The sequence below is a fragment of the Rhinolophus sinicus genome, chromosome 14 (genome assembly GCF_057876585.1).
Source record: "Rhinolophus sinicus isolate RSI-liver-muscle chromosome 14, RSI-T2T, whole genome shotgun sequence".
Taxonomy (NCBI): Eukaryota; Metazoa; Chordata; class Mammalia; order Chiroptera; family Rhinolophidae; genus Rhinolophus; species Rhinolophus sinicus.
The window spans coordinates 155,407,212-155,432,517 of record NC_142514.1 but is presented as its reverse complement, the minus strand read 5'-3'; the positions used below and the strand labels follow the sequence as shown (position 1 = coordinate 155,432,517).

At 33.0% G+C, this 25,306-nt stretch overlaps 1 protein-coding gene across 2 annotated transcripts in view; it reads right to left on the bottom strand.

Annotated features, from left to right (window-relative positions):
* PRMT3 (protein arginine methyltransferase 3) overlaps positions 1-25,306 on the bottom strand; it is a 127,645-nt gene that overhangs the window by 77,409 nt on the left and 24,930 nt on the right. For both annotated transcript variants that reach the window (XM_019742634.3, XM_074336134.2), the window contains one exon: positions 10,575-10,674. In XM_019742634.3, the coding sequence (XP_019598193.3) occupies positions 10,575-10,674 (100 nt within the window). The remainder of the gene's footprint in view (positions 1-10,574; positions 10,675-25,306) is intronic.

Below are 25,306 nucleotides of genomic sequence, written 5' to 3'. Positions count from 1 at the left end.
CAACAATATGGATTGACCTAGGGAGTATTATGCTAAGTGAAAGAAGTCAGACTGAGAAAGACAAATACCATATGATCTCGCTTATATGTGGAATCTAAAGAACAGAATAAATGAACAAACAAAACAGAAATAGACTCACAGATACAGAGAACAAACTGATGGTTGCTAGAAGGGAGGAGGATTGGGGGGGGTGAGAAAGGTGAAGTGATTAGGAAGTACAAATTGATAGTTACAAAATAATCATGGCAATGTGAAATACAGCATGGGAAATTAGTCAATTATATTGTAAAAACTATGTACATATAGTGTCAGATGGCTACTAGACTTATCGGGGGAATCACTTCACAAATTATATAAATGCCTAACCACTACACTGTAAACTTGAAACTAATATAAAATAATACTGAATGTCAACTATAATTTTAAAATATACACAGTCATGGAATGTAAAATACAATATAGGGAATATAGTCAATGGTGTTGTAATAACTATGTACGGTTTCAGATGAGTTGTTGGGGTTATCACTTTGTGAGGTGTGTAAATGTCTAATCACTATGTTGTTTTGTACACCTAAAAGTATAAGGGACCGCTCTGTATTGTTTCTTAAAATTGCATGTGATAATCCACAAATATCTCAAAATAAAAACTTAATTAAAATAAAGATTTATGAAACAAATTAATCAAATGCAGCATATGGACACAACTCAGATACAGATTAAACAAATCAAAAGTAAAAAAATAAAATTCAAGAAATAATTAGGAAATGTGAACACAGGCTAGATATTAAGGAATTTTTTAATGTAATATGAAATTGTGGCTACATTTTTAGGCTCAACAATAGTATAATGAATATATATTTTTAAAAGTCCTTATCAGTTAGAGATAGCAAAAAGAAGTATAATAGTGTGGAGACAGATAAAACAAAAATGGCAAAGTATTGGTAATGTTAAGTTGGGTGATGGGTACATGAGATTCATTGAAACATTCATTCAATATTTTTTACATTGGAAATTTTCCCTAGTAGTTTTATAATATTAAAAATAAATACAGTGCTTCTGCATTTGTAATTATCCCAAGTACATGGCAAAAGCAAATGCAAATTACTTGAGGTAAAATTCAGGCATCAAAGAATTTTCTATAAAGTTCCTTGGAAAATATACAGTATAACATCAAACTCGACTAAACACTCAAATAAACAAGAGTAAGCACCATGAGAGCAACAGAAACAATAGTTAGCAAAAGCAGACCTGGAAAAATGTCAGATATTGTAATTAAAAATCACAAAAGATAAAATAAATATGTTTACAACTCACAAAATTAAAAGAGGCTTGAAAATAGTAACAAGCAAACAAGAAAAGTTTTAAAAGAACCAAAGAGAATTCCTAAAAGAAAAATATTTAAAAATTGAAACAAAAAAACTTCAATGGATGAGTTTAACAGATCATTAGAAATAATTTCAGAAAAAAATTAGTGAGTTGGTGGACTGAAATGAAAAAATTATCCAGAGTGCAGCCCAGAAAGCAAAACATTACAAAATATGAAGGAGGTTAAGAGGCATGGAAGATGGAGAAGTCTAATAAATATATAATAGCAATTCTAGAAAGATTTATTAAAAAACTGAAACCATAAAGGAAGTTTGATAAATTTGATATACTAAAAATTAGGAATGTCTATTCACCAAATCACACCAAAAAATGATGAAATGACAAGCCACACACTGTCAACAAACACAAGTGATAAAGAATTATATATCTGTCAAGACAAGCTAGGTTATCCTGCATTAACAAACAACAACGAAATCACCACTTAAAACTGAAAACGATTTATTTCTGGTATCACAGGCTGACAAGAGGTGTTGCTTATTGTAATTACTCAGGGAGTCAGGCATATCATAGAGCCACATGTAACCTCAAAGGGCACAAATAATTAAATTATATTATGTGCCCAGAAACAAGGAGAAGCAGAAGATATAAGAAGAGTCCTAATAACAGATTGGTAACTAGAATAAGTAAGGAACTCTTTCAGAAAAATAATAAAAAAATTAAAATCCCAAAAAGAATAATAAGCAAAAGAAATTAAGAAAAATTTCACGAAAGAGAATGCCAAAACAAGCTACAAGCATATTAAATGGCAGGGCTCTTAGTTCTTAAACATTTCTTAATATTTGGATATGTGTTGTCTTTTAAATTCTTATAAATTGCACTCTAGAATTTCTATCCCCAGTTACATAAAGAACTGAGCAAAGATTAGCAATTAAAAAGTCACAATATTATTTTCATCTTGAGAACCCACATTTAATGGTTGGGTTGTATCCGCTTAGCTATGTAAAAAGGTGAGATTTCTTTCTATGTTTGTAATCTCTTATAGAATTGCCTGATATGTACATCAGATTCTGGTGTAAAGATTACTTAATAATAAAATTGTGTTCTTTCTCTTCTAAAAATAAAAAGTCACAATAGAACTGATCAAGGAAAGCAGAAATAGCAGCAAAACTGAGATCCATAATAAGACAAAATACATAAAATGTGTGTGCTTCAGGGTTTAGTGGTTCTGTAAGAGGGATCTTAGAGCACCTAGTCAGCCTTAATGCAAACAGCAGAAGTGCCTTGTTTTTTTAATGGTAGATTCTAAAATATGGCAGTAGTTAGGTTTTTCTCTTTTAATAACAGCATAAAGGATAATACTTAGAATTATTTTTAAAAATCACATGAATGTGAAATTCAACTAAATCAGTACTTAAGAAAAATTCACCTCAATTTCAAAACATTTGGGAAAAAAGCTGAAAATCAATTATCTAAGCTTTGATTTGAAGAAACTAGTAAAAAGAAGAAATCAAACACTAAAAGAGAAGGAAATAATAAAGATAAAATCAGAAATTAATACAACAGAAACAAATGTATGATAAAAAAAAGTAATAAAGCCAAAATCTGGGTTCTTTGAAAAGCGGAATAAATGACTAAGCCTTAGCAAAACGGATCAAGACAGATCATATGTAATTTGCTAATGACAAGGAATAGGTTAAGCTTTGGATTTATTTTTGGTCACTTACTTTTACTGGGTAGAAGCACAAATTAGTAAAAATAAGGTGAATACTGAAATCCTGAAAAGGTCTGTTAGCCTCATAGTCATTCAACTTCAAAGCTGTACTCCTAACTTTAAATTGGGTACTCCCCAAATAAATACGCTAGTATTAAAAAGGGATAAAGGGAAGAGAGTGCAATGGAGTATACCAAATCAATGTATCATCACTATTGAAAAACATACTCAAAATAAGTAATCTTTCAAGAACAGGTCAAGGAAGTCATTCATTAGAACAGATAAACTAACGCCAGTCCTAAAACTTTCATTTCACCAAAATAAATAATTACTTCAGAGTCCTGCCACCTAAATAGTGCAAATTTGGAGAATCTATCAAAATAATATAACATATAAAAGAGGGAGGAAAAAACTAAGAGGACAATTATCTTCACAAGCCCTTTAAATCAGCTGAAAAAAATAATGTAAGTCATGGCTTCCTAAACTTGTCCGGAAGTACTTCTAAGAGCTACAGAGAATGAATTGGAACACCCAAGGAATTAGGGAGCAACTTATTAAAATCAGCCCAGTAAGGGCTCAAAAAGTTATGAAAGCTAATGTTTTATGTTAAAAATTTGTGACAATTTTGTATTGTAGTCCATAAATATTGTCTTTCCCCTCCCAGATCTTCACACCATATCTAACTTGTTATTTATCAAGTTAAATAAATGGGGGTTCTCTAACTCCAGGTTGGAGAGCACAGGAACAAGTATTATTTATTACAAATTGGTGGCATTTATATGATTACTCAAGGCTTCAGAATCAAATATCTATCCATGGATAACTCGTAACTAGAACCACCTTATAGTAATTATAATAATTACAACAGAACCAACTGAGTTACATAAGAGAGTCTACCTGTGTTTGTAATAAATGCCCATCTGTCTGCAAATGCAAACTATTAAATTTTAGGAGCTTACTTTCACTCTCAGGTAGAAGTAAATAGTGTTACTGAAAAAATATTGCTATACAAGTTTAGAATTTGAAATTAACAAATAAATAGTTCCTGTTCTCTCACTGGTATAACGAAAAATTTTTGTAAGGTCAATTGATTCATATTCCTGAATAACTTCTTTCCTTTATCTTCATAATTAGAATAATTTACAACTTATTGAGCAAAATGATTATTTAAAAAAGCAATTCATATCGGACTTAAAAGCACAACTAGATGCAATATGGCAAAGGGCATTATGGAGGACAAAAAGCAAATAAATCCAATCAAATCAATTACACAATGCACTAAATCTCTTGGCAAAGGCAACTTCCAGAAATTTGATTAAAGAGCGATATTTAAAATATTATATTTAGAAAGCAAAAATTTACTTGTAACACATAGCTGTTTCAATATAAACAACTTTCCTTAAATAACTAAGCATTTTCACTTAGATTTAGTTTCAAATATATAAAAAAAAAAAGAACGTACATTTGAATAAAATATGTTACTATACTTTTTACAAAATATTCTCCTTGCTAGAGTAAGAAACAACATGGCTGCAGAGTGTGATCTGAATTCTAATTTGAACAGATATTAAGATTAAATAAAGGAGAGGCTGGGGAAGTGATTAAGAGCACAGATGAGAACAAATGTAAAGATTATAAAATGGAAATAATTATACATCTAAGGAGCCTATTCTTAATTACATTTTTATTCTGTTTTCATCTTATTCTTAATTCAGATGTCAGCACATCTATGAAAAAAATATTCTTATAAACCAAAATTTTCCTTTCATTGTTCAAGCATATAATTATATACCTGTTTATACTGATAATACTCAAAAATACTACTGTGAAATATGTATTTTACACTTTATCTAAAATAATTAGGTATTATCAGTATTGCCTAAAAATAGTTTACAGGGTAGCAAACTGAGAATTTTGTTTGAAACATACACATAGTACATTTTAATTCAGTCAATGTTAAAAAAATACTAAAAATATCCCCAACCCCAATAATTCACATCCATTAGCTGATTTTCATACCTCTTTGCACTAATTATAGGCAGGTCAATTAGAAAATGCTAACCACGGAAACAGAGGGTCTTCTGCTCTTACAAAGAGCTCACAGCTGAGGGAGAAGTCCTAAGAATGTACTTTCCCCAATATTAATATTCTTTACTTTGTGTATATTATCATTTTAACTTTTATTTATTGAATAGCCTACTCTAGCAACTCAGTCACTAGTTATAGAATGCTTAAAACTTTCTACAACTTACAAAACCGAAAACTAATTACTAAGATCTTATATGCCAGGAATCGTTCTAAAAAATTTACTTGTATTCATTCATTTAATCCTCACAAAAACCCGATCAAGTAGGTACTACCGTTATCTTCATTTTATAGAGAAGGAAACTGAGGCACAGTGAGGCTCAGTAACACGCCCAAGGTAACAAACCTAGGAGTACAAACTAGGACCAAGAAATCAGGTTGTCTTGACTCCAGAGCAACATTCTGAACCCTGTCGTATGCTACCCCTCCCTACCTCCATGTTCTGCACAGAAAATTATAAATAAAATCATGTCTATGGCCAGTGAATTTCCATCTGGGAAAGTTCTCTTATCATTTACCAAGGCTAAGCCCAGTGATAGACTCTGGCCATTCCAAGTAAATCCTGGTTCTCCGTATTGGGAGAATAGAAAAAGAAACATGAACAATTAAATATAATACACTGTGAAAGCTGTAATAGAAACTTAAACTAAAGTGCAAAAGAGAGGGAAAAGATTTTTATATGTAATCAAGGGTTAGAAAAAGAAAGCTTTGTAGAAGTGATGTCTGAAATGAATCTTACAGAACTACTAGGAATCTGCCAAGCAGGGAAAATAAAACACAGTAAGAAAAATAAGGTAATTTGTTAACACAGATTTTGCTCTGACCAATCATTAGTATCTTTCGCTATGGAGCAAACTACTTCAGCCAAAAATATACTAATGAAAACATGACTATAAATACAGAAATAAAAGACATTAAAACACCAGTAATCTTTGTCATCAAAAGAACATTTTTCACTGTTAATTTTATGTAACTTTATATAATCTACTTTTGATTTTGAAACCTGTTATTGATATTTATTTATTTATCTATTTAATCCAAGAAATGCTGCAGTGAAAAGATGTCTTTTTCTCTAATGAAATAACCAAGGAATAAGAAATGAAAGGAAAACAATAGCAGGAGATATAGAGTTGGGAAGGAGTATTTATCTTGAATCACTGGACATAACATCAGATTATTTCAGAAATTATTTTAAGTAAACAAAGCTATATATACTAAACATGTACAATCTTACTTAGCTTACATTTTTCAGAATAATATCTATAAAAGAGGAAAAATATAAGAGTTTTTAAAAATACTTAAATTCGGGTCAAAAGCAAATTTCTTATCAGAGAGGAAATGCAAAAATACACCTATATAATTGAAAATTTGTCTTGTTAATCTCCTATACTGTCCCTGACTCTAATTAAGTCAGCTTATCTAATTTACTAAACTACTTATATAATTATTAGTATATCATTTAAGGCAAGAAAACAGATCAGGAAAGGCCACCTATCCTCATGGCAGTTGGCTGAAATGGCATGGCTTCACTGCCAGACCAAATTAAAAACAACAAAAATTTCAAAAACAACAAAATTTTAAAAACAACAAAAAATTTCAACATCTATCAGTTTGAAATGTGACCTATAGTGGGCTTCATGGTTAGTCTGTGGACTGTTGGTAAAGCAAATCACAAGTCAGGTTTTCTAAGTGAAACAGACTGTAAAATCTTGAAAAGCTATTTACCAATAATAAAGAGTATTAAAGATGAACAAAGGATACCTCAGTTTTGTGGGTATAGGTATGTGCATGCATGCACATTACACAGATACACCTGTGCTGGAAGATGGGATGAGAAAGTTAATTCTGAAGTTTAAAGGACAAATCCAAGGATACTTGAGTAAAGAAAAAATTTTAGGTCACATCTTGAAAAGCAAGCCTAGATAGAGAAATTACAACAGAATTTTAGACAATTTGAATGTATATCATGAATGATCAGAACAGTGAAACAAAGTTTACCTAACGTGTTATTTTGCTGATGGTCCTGATGTCAGGTACAAAAAAAAAATCATCTCTGGCAATTGTATCATATAATGCCAGGGTCTTATCTATATATTTCTAAAGAGGTCATGCTGAAAAACATAGATGGAAAAAACAGCAAAACCAAATGAGTCAATCTGGCTTAACTCCACAAGAATCAGAGATGCTTACTTTGAACAGTTTTAATAGGCAATCAGAAATAGTCATAAAGAATGGCTCTATCGCTTCTCGGCCTTTTGGCTAAGATCAAGTGAAGAATGGCTCTACTGGTAGAGCAAAATGTGAAAAATAAGAACAGATACTCATAGGTATAAATATTAACATCTTGTAGAGATTAACTGTTTCTGTTTAATTGATAACAATTTTATCAAACAGAAATTTAAAATTAAAGGCAAGACTAACTCTAGAAATTCATAAATCTACGAGGCAAGTGACAGTTTATTAAATAACAGGCTAAGAGTAATGATTTGGCTTAAATTACATTCTTATTAAAGAACATCTTCCAAAGTAGAGGCAAAGTGCATAAACAGCTGAGGGCAAAAACATATTTAGATTAAGCCATGGAACAGTTAGTGAACCATAGTAGAAGAAAACAGATGTATTTCTCTGTAATATATGATGTCTACACTGCTATACTGGATTACAAGTACATTAAACATCTGCACCCAATTCTTTAATATGTATTCCTTTTTTAATCCTTCCTTGTTGAAAACACTTTTAAAAAGAGAAAAGAAATGTATGCTATAGCTTAAAATTGGGTTATTCTAGATTTTTGTATCTTTACTGTTGTGTGTAAAAAAAAATCTTTCAAAGACAGAGGATTGTATGCAATATATTTTAATTTTAAAATGCTGGTGCCTGAAAATGTGGCTTTAAAATAGATTTAAAATAGTCATTTACCACTTGCTCATTGTTTCAGCCAAAGTAGGAATGCCTGAAATCTGTTGGATATATTTTAGAAAGCATACCTGCTCCTTGTTTAATTATGTAATTGGAATTTTTCAGCTTCTCTGCTCAGAAATCCTAGTGGCAGTACCAAAGTTAGGAGGGGATTTATAGGACTTAGAAGTTACAATAAAAGATATTGCCAATCCACAAGGATAACTTAAAATTTTTTAACACAAGCCTACTTAAATGCAAATTTCATTAGCGAAATAAGGCCATCCAGAGTTGGTTGCTTCAGAATAAATGCCATAAATTACAGTATTAATGCTCCACCTAACTGATTTAACATGATCTGCTAGACTTTAACTCCACTGACACTCACAAGGAATGGCAGACGGTAAGATAATGCAAACTCTTTAAGTTATACCTTTGTGAAGTGGAAAAATAAAAGTTCTCAATTCTCACCTCCTGGACACTGATTTGATTCCCTCAGTGAAGTGCTTCTGAAAGTACCTTGGATCCAAACAACTGACTCCTTTCATCTCAGTTTCCAGGGACTCAGTATTATTTCTGTTACAATGCCTTCTTGATAAAGGCAGAGATCACAACTGATCAATCCGCCAAAATGAAATGTGCCCTTTATGTCAATTAGAGTCTAACTAGGAGAAGTGTTATGACAGGCTATAAAAATAGAGAAAAATCAATGCAGGAAGTAGGTTACACAAAGGTATGAGAATTCATCAAGAGGAGAGTGAGACCAGTGGAACTAGCGACACCAGGAAGGAACTACCATTCCTAGGCTAGAAAGACAAAGAGGCACTGCTACAAGAGCCCAGGGCCACGGTCACACAATGGATGCTGGAATTATGACACGTGGGTCCAGTGGAAACTGGAGACACAAAAGAAACCGCTTCTGCCAGCAACACCTCTAGAGGAAGAGAAGTGAAAAAAATGCTCTGGCTTCTCCCTTCCTTAAATCTCCCATTAGTGTTTCCCACTGGGTTCCTCAAACAGAGTAGAAGTCAGCTGTCACTGGAGCCTAGGAAAGGCGGCCTGCAGACTTAACCATCCTTCAGCACACAAGAAAGCAGAAGGCTGTAAAATGGATCTGAGGGCAAACAAGCCCAAGACCAGCATACCTTTCAATAAAGTTCACATCATAAATGTGACGATCTCTTAAATTCACTCCTCTCCCCAGCTAATTTTTATTATTATTCCAACAGGCTCTAAGATTTGAACTGCATATTAATACTTCTAGATCACTTTTCAGATTTTGAAATAAATTTACTAGAACTTCAATATCCAGAAGTATACTTCTGCTAAGTAGGGCAAGAACTATCCAACTCGTTCTAAAATGTTCAACTTGGTGACAGGAAGTTTAGTAAAGTATGTGTTTTAGTTTGCTTATATAGTCTAATTCAAGTAATTTTCAAAATACATTTTCAAGAAAAATAAGTCTCTAAAGAAATGAGGATGCCAGCCAACATTCAGTATAAACTATTTTCAATGGTTGCCAACAAAGAACTCAAATGTTCTTTCTCCAAAGCACCTTTCTGTAGTCTTCAAAGAGATGTTGGCTTTTTAACTATACAGAACTAAATTCATACCTTCTCACTCAATTCATAAGAGAAATCAGAGTGCTGATACAAATTCTTTGGTATAAGAAGAATAATGATATTAAGAATTGTTAAAAGCCAAGTCTAGCATTGAAAAAACACAGTTTCATTTACAAAAGAGTAACTGCCAACAACAGTGACTATAACTGGCTCCAGATTGGAACCTAACACTACATTAAATCTGAACATTTCGCAAGCTCCATGAAATCCCAGCTACTTTGCTAGAATTATTACTGTTTATTCAAAATGTATAGATAATTGTAAAGCAAAACATTATTTTCAAAAATTTTTGAATTCATTTAATGAAAATATATGTATCAAATATAGTGGGGTTTTTTCTTAAAAAAAAAAGCGTAAAATTTTCCAAATGGTTAAAAAATTGGTCTATCTAGAAATACTCTCTACCTTGTCACCTTGTCTTCACTGAATTGGCATATTGATAAGTCAAATCAGTTGTCAAATATCATTAATTTTACTTTACATACATTTTTAAATAAATATTCTGCTCTTGACTTATGATTTCAAAAGCAAATTATAAAGATATATAGCATATCTTAATTCTAGTATATTAACAATGCCAAAAAATTCTATTTTATGTGATAAAGGACACTGATTACATGACCTAACAGATCAGAAAGAAGACATTCAATATGATAATAAGAGAAGCAACATCATGTTAATTTTGACAAAACAGTCCTAATAAGTCCTTACTAGTCTTTGGAGGCTTTTAGGCAAATATATTTACATCTCTAAAATTTAGAAAGTAGAAAAATAATACAGTAATTCTTTATTATGACTTTAAAAGTAAAAAGGCTAATTTATTCTCTTTAAAAAGATTATGAATAAGTAATGTAATTAAATGCAGAAAACCTGCTACCTTATTCGTTGATTTTTCAAAACCAGTAAAAGTAGTTTTTCCTACAAACACTTACCATCCACTCGGATATAATAACATCCACTTTTTCTACAGGAAGATGAACTTCTTCAATCTTTCCTTTAATTAGTATGATAGTATCTTCAAGTTTATTTAGTCTGAAAATTATCATAAGGAATTAAATTAGCATGTTAAAGATTCTGAAAATAGTCAAATTACATAATTTCTTGGCAACTGTTCAAATTATTTTGTGGAACTAAAAGCACAAAGTTTATTCCCTGGACATATCATTCCTTTCTGGTCACTTCATGAATGCCCAGAAATATTTCTGCTTAATATTACAAGACACTGAACCAGTATTTAAAACTTCAGCCTGAAAAGAAATCCAAATTTTCCCAAGAATACATGTCAATAAAGTAACTGGGTCTTTCTCATTTTTTTAAAGGGGGGGTAGAGACAGACAGAGAGACTAGCCAACAAAAGTATGTTTTTAAGGGAAATGTGTCATATTGGAGAGAGATTACAAGTCAGAAGCTCTTATTTTGAAACCCAGATTCTTTAGTATTTATTTGTCAGCTAAGTGATCTTAACGAAATTATACAATAATCTTGCTAAGCCTATATGCTCATGCGTAAGAGAATGATGACCCCTGCCCTATCTACTTCACAACCTATTATGAGGACCAAATATTTGTGAAAGCTTTTTATGTTGCAATTTGAAATAACAGTTAAAAGAGATAACTTCAAAAAGCTAAAAGCAAGCTGCTAAGTTTATATCTAGTTAAATAAATAATCAATCCTCACAGGATGTACATCTGAATTATAAAGGAATTTTTCTGCTAATAAAGGACAGATTCCCCCACACATATACCTTTATCATGGTAATATTTACATAAAATTAAATGTGTTCATTTTAAGGGTAAATTTTGTTGAATTTAAAAAAACAGAGATACTTGAGTGACCACTGCCATCATCAATATAGAACATTTCTATCTCCTCAAAAAGATTCATTAGTGCTTTTCTAGAAAATCCTCCGAACCACAGGTGCATCCACTGATTTTCTTTCCACTACATATTAGATTTGTATTTTATAAAGTTTCATTTACACGTAAATGGAATCATATTCAATGTATCTTTTTGTGTCTGATTTCTTCTGATAAGCATACATTTCAGTTTTAGATTCATACATATTTTTGTGTATATAAGTAGTTCACTCTTTGCTATAGGTGAGCAGTATTCCACTGCATGGATAAAACACAATTTTGTTTATCCATACACCTGTCGATGGAATTCTGGACTGTTTCTAGCTTTGGGTATAATGAATAAAGCTGTTAAAACTATTTGTGTACAAATAGAATTGCTCTGTCAAGTGGAAGTGTATATCTAACATTTTAAGAAACTGCCAATTTGTTTTACAAAGCGCATGTACAATTTACATCCCTCCAGCAATATATGTGCATTCCTCTTGATTCACTTAGCATTGCTGAGCTTGTAAGATTTCACTATAGTTAAAAATTGCATTCTTCTAATGAATGACAAAGCATTTTTCCATGTGCTAAATGACCATTCTCCCCTATTGTCTTTTGTTCAAATTGTTTTGCTCATTAAAAAAAATCAGGTCTGTTTTAATGCCATTGAATTTTAAAAGTTCTTTACGTATTCTGGATAAAACCCCTGTCAGATTTATACATAGTGAATATTTTCTACCATACTGTGGATTTTTTTTATTTTTAATGGTATGTTTTAAAGAGCTAAAGTTTTAAATTTGGATAAAGACCACTTTATCATTTTTTTTCTTTTGTGGTTCATGCTTTTGGTGACATGTAAGAAATCTTTTCCTACATCAAATATTTTCACCTATGTTTTCTTATAAAACTTTTTACTTTCTATTTTAAGTTAATTTTTCCATATAGTATCATGTTCATTCTTTTTCCTGTCAGTATCTATTGCTATGGTGTTGAAAAACTTGGTTGGAAAACTATCACAAGTGATAGTTTCAGCTTTTTGGAAAAATTATCACTACCCCATGGAATTATTTCAGTATCTTTTTCAAAAATCAATTAACCATATATGTATGGGTTTATTTCTGGACCTTCAATTCTGTCTCAAGACTTAGATGTGTATTCTTATGCCAATACAACACTTTCGTGATTACTACGGTATAGCTTTAAATTAAGTCACAAAATCTGACAGTATACATTTCAACTTTATTCTTCTTTTAAAAAAATTATTTTGACTACTCTAGGTCATTTGTAGTCCCACATGAATTTCAAGGATCAGTTCGCAGTAATGTTCTGCACTTTTAAGTCTTATACCTATGTTCTGCATCGTTCATGTTTTAGACATATTTTGTTAAATTTATCCCAAAATGTTTGATAATTTTGGTTGTACTGTAAATGGTATTTTCCTAAGTTTCAATTTCTAGTTGCTTGTGGCTACTAATAGAAATAAAATTGATTTTCATATTTTGACCTTGAATCCCATGACAGTGATAAAGGTTTTAGTTTTAGTGCCTATTTTATGAATTTCTCAGGATTTTACATGTACATGATCATGTCATTTGGGAGTAATGACAGTTTTACGTCTTTCAATTTTTTTTTTACTTTTATTTATTTTAAGTATGTTTTTCCAGGACCTATAAGCTCCAAGTCTAGTAGTTGTTTCAGTCTAGTTGTGGAGGGCGCAGCTCACAGTGGCCCATGTGGGGATCGAACCAGCAACTTTGTTAAGAGCTCCGTGCTCTAACCAACTGAGCTAACCGGCCGCCCTCAAATCTGTCTTTTATTTCCTTTTCTTGATTTGTTGTACTTGCTAGATACCCAAGAACATTCTAAATAGAATTGGTGAGAGTGGACATCCCTTATTTGTTCCCAGTTATAGGGGGAAAGCATTCATTAACTATTATTTAATATGACACTCCCTGACGTTTTATAGATGCTCTTTATTAGATGAGAAAGTTCCCTTCTTTCCTAGTTTGATGAGTTTTCCCTGTGAATGAGTTTTACATACTTATTCATTTTATATCTACCTGTTCTATCAATTATTGACAGAGTAGTATTGATATCCCCTAACATGATTAGAAACTTGTCCGTTTCCCCTTGAATTTGTCAGTTTTTGCTTCATGTATTCCAAAGATTTTATTATTTGATTATAGGTTTAGTATTACATTATAGTCTTAATTATTTGATCCCTTCATCATTATGAAATGTTCTTTATTCCTAATAAATTCTATAATATTTCCTATGTTTGATATTTATATAGCCACTCCAGCTTTTTTAATAATTTGTGTTTACGTATCTTTCTCCATTCTTTTACTTTTAACCTATGGTATTTTACATTTAAACTGGATTTTTTTAAAGACAGAGAAAATAGTTGGGTCTTAACTTTTTATCCAATCTGATAATCTGTTTTAATTGGGTCTTTAGACCTAAGACTGGAAAATTATGGCCTGCTAGTCTGTGGCCCATTTTTGTACAGCTTAAGGGTTGTTAAGAAAGAAGAAAAAGAAGCAGCAGAAGTGACAGAGACCACAAATGTCCCACAAAACTTAAAATATTCACTGTATTACTATTACTACTTACTGGCCACTTACAGAACAGGTTTGCCAACCCTTGCTTTAGAACACTATAGAAGCACAGCTAAGACAAGGAATACAGTGAGAAGATCTAATACAGAATTAAATGGGATCCCAGAAAGAGAAGAAATAAAAGGGACAGAAAAAAAAGACGAGAATTTTCTAGAACTGATAAAAAGCACAAGCATTAAGAAATCCAACGAATCTCAAGAAGATCATTAAAAAAAAAAATCTAGGCATTACAGTAAAACTTCAGAAAACCAAAACAAAGAGAACATCTTCAACAAAGGCAGATTACCTTCAATGAAATAATCATTCTGACAGGTGATTTTTTGACAGCAACAATGGAAGCCAGAAGACAATGGAATAATATCAATGAATTGGAGCAGGACTGGGCAAAATTTTTATGCAATCGCCAAATAATAAATATATTAGGTTTGCAGGCCACATGGTTTCTATTGCACAACTATTCAATTGCTATTGTTGTATGAAAGCATCAAAAGACAATATTTAAACAAAAGGGCATTGCTGTGTCCCAACTTTATTTACAAAAAGTAGTGGCTGGTCCATGACTGAAGCTTACTGACTACCATACTAGAGCAGTATCACTGCCAACCAGGAATTCTATATACAGAGACAAATATTTCCAAGAATAAAGGCAAAATATATTTTCGAACCAACAAACACCATTTTGTGTGGCGACAGCCATAAATGCACAATGAAGGAAATGTTACAGAATTAGTTCAGGAAAAAGAAAAATTGCCCTAGTCAGGGAAATAGGAAAGAATGAAAAAAGAGAATGGATATATGTGGGTGAGTGAAAACAAAGGACCAGATTGTCAAATCTGACTCACACAAAAGAGAGATAATATCCCATGTCAAGCTTTATAAATAATTTTTAAAATATGGGCAATTAAGAGGTGTAGACAAATCAGGGAGAAGTCTGGGACATTAAAGGCAGCTGCTTTGGTCTTTCCTTCCCTGTATCAGGCATGCACTCTCTGGCCAAGAGTAGAGAAGGCCGCTAAGTAAGATACATGGGTTATTAATTCACATGGTAAGCAGCCCCTCTGTATGCACCAGATTGCTCTCTACTTCTTCTGAGTCTCTTAGTTGCCTGTATCTTTGAAATTATTAAGAAGCTTAATACTGTAATCTCTCTGGGTAATCCTGGGTAATCAGGTTTATGTGGAGTCTGATTTAAAAATATGCCAGTTCCAAGTTGTACTATGAGGAGGATCCTTGTACAGATCCATGAATCACAAAGGTTAAGGCACTTTTTGGCCAGAAAAAGGAGGGGACTAAAAAAAAAAAAAAAGAAAGAAAGAAACAAAATATATATATATATATGGAGGATCTAATCCTGGGATGGATGCCTACACAGCCTTGGTATAAAATGGTAAAACTTAGACTCAGAGAAGTTGACTACTGGCTTGATAGGGAGGAGTAGGCAGAGGGGAAGATGATGAAAAATTCCCATTATCTGGCTATTACTAGCGTTTCTGCTAAATGCCAGTCCTCTCAGAGATGAGAGGATGGCAAGAGAAAAGATTTAACAGTTTTCCCTCTCACTAGAAGGCCTTCTTACGTTTATATGGCTACCTGGAAAGATAAAATATTTACTCAGACAGTAATGAACTTAATTAAGGCTACGGGTTACTCCAAAGACAATACAGATAGATGGAGGATAAAATCAGAGTGCTGGCGGTGTTTTGTGAAAGAGATAGGACATTTTATAGAAACAAACCAGAAAAATCTGGTGAATTATTATCGGTATAGACTATCAGGAGGATACATTGCTTATTTTACACACAACTGAGTAGAAAGGATTACTTGGGTTTAAGATAGATCCCTAAGTGGCTATGAACAGATGCTTCCAGGTGGTATGACAACTACACTGCTACAGTGAATAAAAGCTGGGCTGCAATATACCCCAAGGGGGGTAAGTGCCCTGCCTTCTCCCCAACCCATAAGTAGAATAGTCCTCTGAAGCAGTAGGTATGCTATGAGTGCAAGTGAACTTAGGCTGCTTTTATGATAACAATATAATCTAATGCTACTGACAGAGATGATAATAGACGTAGAAATCAGCAACCCCTCATTCTTGAGCACTTTATGTAATCTTGCTATTGGGAAGCCAAGAGAATATTCAGGAGGCAACATCTGATTGCCTTATTCAATTACCACGAATGGAACTGCATGTTTTGACCTCTAAAAGAAAGGGGCATCAATAAGAGAAAAGACAGATAAACAAAAACCAGCTCATTGAGAGGGGTAGTTTAGAACATTTTGAATGTATGAAAAATGTATGAAAAAAGAGGAATTCGATAGAGGTCTACTAAGGAATTATCAACAGGCTTTATAGAGGATAGTTCATATCCTGATAGTCATTAGGGTCATCCAGGCTTATTCTTTATAGAAATTATTACAGAATATGTTGTAAGACTGAAGATACCTGAGAAATATCTGGCATGGAGATATTGACCAAGGTCAGAAGATACACTGGGGAAGAAGTTAAAATAGCTGGCTCATAATTCATGCACAGCCTTTACGGGGGGACATTCATCCCCTGGGTGAATTTTCCATTAAAAGTGACTTAATGTCCTTGCATTGTCTGGGAGGAGGTTAGAAATATTAACAATACACTTTGATATATTTTTTCAATGTCTAAGTGTTTTATGTTCTTTAAAGAAATACAACTGATTTTTGTACATTAATTATGTGTTCAGCACCTTGACACTTACTATTGTAATACCTTATTTATGGTTTATTTCTGAAGTCTATTTTCATTAACACATCAATGAACAAGAATAGTTTTGTTTCTTCATTTCTAATTCTTATACCTTTCTTTTTATTGCCTTGGTGTACTATCTAGGAGCTCCTTTACAGTGTAGACTAGAAGAGGTGATGGCAAGAATCCCTGTCCTGTTCCTGCACTTAAAGTGAATGCTTTCAGTGCTTCAAGATGTGAGCTGTAGGTTTTTTTTTTTATGGATATCCTATATCATGTTGGGACATTTCTTTCTAGCTCTACTTTGCTACAAGTTTTAACACATGGGTATATTAAATGGATATGGCATTTTATCAAATAATTTTTTTTCTGCATGATGATCTCAATAAATTTTTCTAGCTGATTTTCTCATATTTAACCAACCTTGTATTTCTGGGATAAGCCTTACCTTCCAATATATTGCTCAACTAGTTGTCTAATGTTTTGATCAGGATTTTTGCATATATGCTCATGAATAAGTGACCTGTAATTTCTGTTCTACTACCTTAGTAGTTTTGGTATAAAGGTTATACTGGCCTCATACATGGATACTTGATTCTTGACAAAGATGACATTGCAAAGTAGAGAGGAAATAATGGTCTTTGCAATCAATAAGTGAGACTGGAACAACTAGATCATTTAAACAGATTACAAAAAATAATAAAACTGGAGCACTACTTCATACCAAATACAAAAACAATGCCTACTAGATTACAGACCTAAATGTAAAACACAAAACTATAAAGCATTTACAAGAGAATAAAGGATATCGCCATAAGGTTTCTTCTCAACGCACAAATAGTGGCAACCATAAACAAAAATTTTGTTACATGAAAATTGAGAATTTTAGTACATCAAAGAATACCATGAAGAGAATGAAAATGTAACCAAGAATGAGAGAAGACTTTTGCATTACATAAAACCTATAAACAACTAAAATATGAAAATATAAAGGTTGCCTACCAATAAGAAAAAGAACCAACTCAAAGGAAACCTCAGCAAAAGATATAAACAGACATTTCACAGAAAGGAAATCCAAATGGGCAATAATCACATGAAAAGGTGCTCAGTGTCATTAACAATCACAGAAATGCAAATTTAAATTGCAACAAGGTACTGTTAAACTGCCAATTGGAAAAAAATTTTAAAGGTAGACAATATCAATCAGAACTGTTATATACTATTGATTGATGGGAGCATAAATTGATATAACCACTTTGGTAAATTAGTCTGGCAATATCTGAAGGCATGTATACCCTAAAGCCTGCAATTCTAAGTATATACCCCACAGATATATATGTACCAGGGCACATGTACAAAAAATTCCTAACAAAATTAGGAATAATAGCCTTAAACTGGAAAACACAAAATGTCCATCAAGAACAGAAAAGAATAATTGTGATATATTCATCAATGGCATTCCAAACAACAATAACCATGAACACACTACAGTGATACACAATATGAGTGAACATTAAAAATAACGTTGAGCAAAACAAGGGAGACAAAAAGCATGAATATATAATTCAATTTATTTAAACTTGATCAAAACTGAGTCAACTAAACTATCTTACATGGATGCCCATCTAACTGGTTAAAATATAAAGCAAAGCAAGGAAGGTGATTACCATGAAAGTACGGATGGTAGTTACCTCAACCAGGCAAGGACCACATCTCACTAAGAAAGGCAAATGGAGGTGGGTGGGATTCCGAAGTGCTGTGACGTTCTATTTCTTGTTAATCATGCATTATCATGCATATTATAACATGCTATGCTTCACATACTTTTTAATAAGTATGTAATATTTTACACAAAAGTTAAAAAAGGATGCTTATGTCATATTTTTTCAGAGATATTTAATATAATTCTTTATGATAAAATTGCTGTGATTGATTACTATTTATTAAAATATTTATTAAGGCTTTAATAGCTATAAACACTTCAAAAGAAACAAAAAGCAATCTTCTTAAAAAAGCAAAATGTTCCCACTGCCTAGAAATAGCTCCAGAATGCTTATGCTGAAACAAGATGTGTTCTGTAAGAGGCCATCTGCTCAGGCTGTTTATTGTCTGCTACAAGTCATAATCCTATTTGCATCAGTAATTACTTGTTCAAATATAAATATAACAGAAGAGTAAGATTTCAGAAAATACACAGGAAAACAAAATGACAAAGGCCATAATTCCTAGTAATTCCTGTATTAGAACAGCCCCAAACAGATATCGTCACATAGATAACCTCTTTCATAAGACTGTTAAGCATCACCTGACAGCTCATTTATGACAAGAACTATAGATTTTACTACTGTCCTCAAGTGGCTACTCACTAAACCTTACTTTAGCATAAAAGTATTTTAAATGAATTTTATCTCTGGAAACACCCGCTCAAAAACTAGCATAGCTTTAATTTATGGAAATACGATATTGTAATAAAAAGGGTGTTTTAAGTAAATCTCTTAACCAGTAGGCACTGAAATTATCTATTTTTCTGAGTGGAAATTGTGTTAGAAAAATACACACGTCTTATTTCCTATATTAAAAGTAGCAGTTTAACTTTTATTTCATGATACAGGACATCATTATGATTATCTTGTACTGGGCATCCAGAGATAAAAGACATAGTCCATGCACTTAAGAACATGGTCTAAGGGAAACAGAACAGTAAAGAGCATAGGGGAATACAGGAGCTCATATAATGAGCCCTTAACCGAGTGAGTGACACTGGAGCTTAGCCAGGAAAAGATGGCATCCACAAAGAAGTACAGGGGTATGGGGTAAGGGAGGGCATCTCTGTGTGCAAAAACTACGTGTGTGTGTGTGTGTGTGTGTGTGTGTGTGACAGAGAGAGACAGAGACAGAGAGAGAGACAGAGAGAGAGACAGAGAGAGAGAGAGAGAGAGAGAGAGAGAGAGAGAGAGAGCGCAAACCTGAAGAACTATAAATAGATGAGTATGATTAGGGCAATAAGAGGTAGCATGTAGTAACAAGGTTGGGAGGTAGTCAGAGGTGATGCTAAGAGGTCTAGATTTTATTTAAAGACAATGAAGAGCCTTTTCAGAATTTTTAGAATGGGGAACATGGGCTCAAATTTGTAATACACTTCTGCCCCGTGTGATTTAGATAAAAGACACGGGCTAGTTCCTAAGGGATGACAATGACATAGTAGGAGACAGACGCGCAAACAACATAAAGCACCATGGGAGTTCATGCAATGAACACCTGATGAAGTAAAGTTAGTGACAAATGATTATAAAGTTCACCTAGAGGACTATATGGGTGATAACAACCATTTTTTAAAAAAGTATAAGGGGATCTTGAGATTATTATGCTAAGTGAAAAAAGTCAGACAGAAAAAGTTGAGAACCATATGATTTCACTGGTATGTGGGATATAAAACTGAAAGCAACAAAGGAACAGGACAAACAAAGAAACAAAAACTCATAGACATAGACAACAGTTTAGTGGTTACCAGAGGGTAAGGGGGAAGGGAGTGGTAGATGCGGGTAAACAGGATCAAATATATGGTGATGGAAGGAGAACTGATTCTGGGTGGTGAACACACAATGTGATATATAGATGGTGTATTACAGAATTGTACACCTGAAACTATGTAACTAATTTTTTAAAAAAGCGTAAGCGGGTATGGTCAGGGAGGAAATAGCCTGATATAGAAATATACAAAGTATAACATTATTGTGCTTTCGGTTCACTTTGGCATCTAAGCACACATTTCTCTTTTGTTCCCCAAGCACAATGAAATAACAATGAAGTAATAAAAAATGTGATAAACTGATAAATGCATGGAGATTTTAGAAGGTGATATCAAAGAACCAAAGAGTCTGATAATTTAGTGGGAAAAAGGGGGGAATTAAATCATACTGGTAAACCTGTGAAGAAGGAGCCAGCACTCAGTGCACACATAACAGAAGATTACAGTGGAAGTGGAAGCCATTCTTCACAACACAAACCCCAGAAGTGAGGAGGTATATAAAGTGGAAATGACAATCAGACTGAAAAATCATTGGAAGAATGGTGCCCAGAATAGGTCTCCCTCCCCTCTCTTCGGAGAGAAAATGCATACCAGTTACCTTTATTAAAGAATCTAGTCCTCCATTCATGAATGTAAACAATAAATAAGGATTCTTAACCATTTGAGATCGGGAAGATATGAGTACACCCCATGAAAAATACTACCAAGCAGATCATTTCAAACGCAGGGCCCAGACTCAGAACCAGAACAAGACTATTCCATGAGTTCCTTCCCTCTCAAATGTTTCATTTGTGTTTACAGGTGTGTAGCTGTAGCATTACTAACACTGAAAACATTTGTTGTTTAAAAATAGCAATAACTCAGCTTCTAAAACAGTGAAATAAAATCATGAAAATTAGTTACATAGTTTCAGGTGTACAATTCTGTAATACACCACCTATATATCACATTGTGTGTTCACCACCCAGAATCAGTTCTCCTTCCATCACCATATATTTGATCCTGTTTACCCGCATCTACCACTCCCTTCCCCCTTACCCTCTGGTAACGATAAACTGTTGTCTATATCTATGAGTTTTTGTTTCTTTGTTTGTCCTGTTCCTTTGTTGCTTTCAGTTTTATATCCCACATACCAGTGAAGCAGAGGTAATGGGTTTCCAGGCTTTGGTGATGGTGATTTATCTGACTTTGAACAGCTGACGTCCTGGGTCTTGAAAATTCATTCATTTATTCAATCATTAAGTATTTACATTGAATATCTACTATGTGCCAGGTACCCGTCCAGGTGGTTGGAGCACATAAGTGAACAAAAAAGAAAAATCACTGTCTAACCTTAGGGAGCTGATGTTCCAGGAAAACTTACACTTCTATGTGTATTTCATCTCCTGTGACCTAAGGCTTTAAAATGCCTTACCAAAATGTTGATAGTGATCTCTCAGACCAAGATCACAGGTAATTTTACTTTCTTCATCCTTTCTTATGTCTTCCCAACACAAAAACATATCCCACCCCCACCCCCGTTTTCTTTTTTCATTTAAAGTGGGGGGGAAGTGGATATGGAAATCAGTTTGGTTGCACAGAGAGAATGAATGACAGAGAGCTGTAAGAGGCAGATAAAGAACACATAGCTGAGTCAGTTACATGCAGATGCATCAATTCAGGTGAGAAATATAAGAATGTGAATTAAGACATGGGTTTACCAAACACCAATGGTACAAGATCGACAGATTTGAGAAACATTAAGGATTTTCAAGTAATAAGACTATCTCCAACAGGTATATTGGTAAAAGAGAAGCTATAGTCCAGTATGAATCCCAGGTTTCCAATTATGACCTGTGCGGAAAGAATTAATGCGGGTCTTTCAGTTCTTACTTATCTCTGTAACCATGGCAATAATACTTGATCGAACTCTAATAAAACCCCTGCACGTTCACATAGTTAGTGCACAATGATGTCATTCTGTATGCCCAGATCCACGGACCAAGGTAAATCAGGATGACAGTATATTTAAAGTAAACATGAAGATTCCTAAAAGAACAAGACAAACAAATGAGAAACAAAAACTCATAGACACAGACAATAGTTTAGTGGTTACCAGAGGGTAAAGGGGGTGGGGGGTGGGAGATGAGGGTAAGGGGGATCAAATATATGGTGATGGAAGGAGAACTGACTCTGGGTGGTGAACACACAATGGGATTTATAGATGATGTAATATAGAACTGTACACCTGAAATCTATGTAATTTTACTAACAATTGTCACCCCAATAAATTAAAAAAACAAACAAACCGAAAAAAACATGAAGATTCCTGATGTGCAGCTGGTGTCTGGCACAGGTTTTGCACCATGGCTGGTCACACAACAGCTACATGCTGCCTATGTGACCAGTTCTTTGAGAACTATAAAATCTAAGACTCAAGCAAACTTCCTTGAGACATCTCACATGTATCTCTGAGGTTCACAGGTACGTCCTGTGACTCGTGCAGAGAAAGAGCGATTATTTTGGAGCCTGTATGCGACCTCTTTACCGATGGATATCTATTTCTCAGTCCCTGGACTGCATCCTTTGTTGTCATAAACCATAGCTGTGAATACAACTTCATACTGAGTAATGTGCGTTATTCTAGTGAACCAATGCAATTCTTCTAGTGAACCACTGAACTACTGGGTAGTCATGGGACCCCACCCCCCCAAAAACAAGACCACCGAATGGACAGGAAATTAAGGGGTTGGGAGGGTGGGAGAAGAAATGAATTTAGTTTCCTTGTAAGGTGACTTCATCACCTTCATTACCTTCATTCTATGGCTTTTGAGCAACAAAATATCATTTTACCATTTTAGCCTCATCAGTGGTTCAAAATTCTCTTCAGCTTTAACTCTCTATTCTATGTTATTTCAGTTAAATTCAGAAACAAACTATAAAGGAACATTTCTTACTTCAAGAATGTATCCTGGTTTATTTTGTGATCTTGTTTCAAATCATATATATATATATATATATATATATATATATATATATATATACACACATATATATATATATATACACACACACATATATATGTATATATATATATTACCATTACTTTTTAAAATCATTATGTTAAGTTACTTTATTCTTTTCAAAAACCTTTACTCAGCATCTAGCAGGTATCAGACACTTTGCTAGGTGTTAGGGATAAAAAGATTAAGAAGATAAAGCTCCTGTCCTAGAATCTAGAGAAGGACACTTATATAAACATAACAACAGATCAAAATACCTTCGAGGCTTTTCTTAATGCTTCATTTCTAACAGTACTCGAGACATAGGTAATAAAAAAGATTGCATCTTTAATGCCACACTGAAATTGAAAGTATTGCATTGTAGCTATAAGATGGATCAACCTTCTGATGAAAACTCCTCTGCAATAACATTCAAAAGTTTGAATAATGAGCTATTATTCCATGACTGAGTCGATGAGAAACAAAAGGCAGCCAGAGAAATGGTAAAAATATTACCAGAAGCTACCTCTGCTTCCTGAGGTGAAAGTATACAATTTTCTGGCATTTGCATAGCTTTGCTGTACTTAGGTAAGTTTACGTTTCTGAAATGATTATTCACTGCAGAGTTCAAAGTATGACAGCAAGAACAAAAAACAATTTCTCATTCTTTCCACGTATAACTTTAACTTCTATTTGGCCTTGCTAATATAACATTTTTGAAGATCTATATTCTACTTTATTCATGTCTACAACCTCAGAACCAAAGCCTACCTTCTTCTTAAGCCCTAATATATGCATTATATATAATATATATAATGCATATATTATATATATACGTTATATATAATATATATGTTATTGATATATTATACATTATGTATAATGTATAACATATAACATGTTATATATATTATACATTATATATAATGTATATAAGCCTTAATATATGTCCATTTATATTAAAACCAAAACTTATTCTAAACTAATTTATTTAGAAATGTTAGATCTCTTTGTCAAATAAAGAGATAAAAACTATTTTATCATTATTTTGAACACAATTCAAGGATTGTACATTGAATACATTTAAAATAGAAATCAAGTCACGTGGTTCCAGACGCTGAAAGAAGTATGCTACGCTGCCTCCTCAAATGCTAGAATAGTGGGCCAATAAACTGTGGGGATATTAACAATAAACTGTTTCCTGAATATTCTTTTATAGGTTACATTCACAAACGGAAGAACAGAAGTTAGTTTACCCTGCAGTGTAAATTTTAAATTTTCGAATGGAAGACAAAGGAGAGATGCTTATGAACACTATGGAAATAGCTATCTTGTCACAATATAAAAAAAGCAAAAGTGAACATCTCTGAAAAAATGGTACAATGTTGACTTAATCAAAACAAAACTTATCCAAAACAAAAAGGCCTGATTTTCATACACTATAGGTTCTAAGTAAAGCAAACCAGTGAATGCAACCAATACGTGCCCTGTAAGTAGTTGAAGGTAGACACAGCAATAGTAAATTGGCTGTGAGGATGGACTATGGAGCCAGGCTGCTTGGGATCTAATTCTGGCTCCACTACAAATAAGAAGAGTTACTTATTATCTCTGTGCCTCAATTTCTTAATCTCTATAAGAAGGATAATAATATAATGTAATTGTACCTACTTCAAAGGAAAGTCAACAGAAAGTATTAATGTTAGCAATATTTGTTATTAAATCAAAGTACATAAAATTGAGTGCTAACTCATTTTCAATTAATGCTGTCATGCAAAAGTTCCACATGTTATATTTCAGCACTAAATTTTACACACAAAGAATTTGAATATAATCATTGTATAAACATATTTTTAAAAAGTCACTATGAATCAGGGCTTCTATGAAATAAAATGAACCAAAACAAAACAATACAAAGTAAAATGTGGGGATATTAACAATATCACAATCTTTTTCCTTTTCTTCTGTAAAGGAATTAA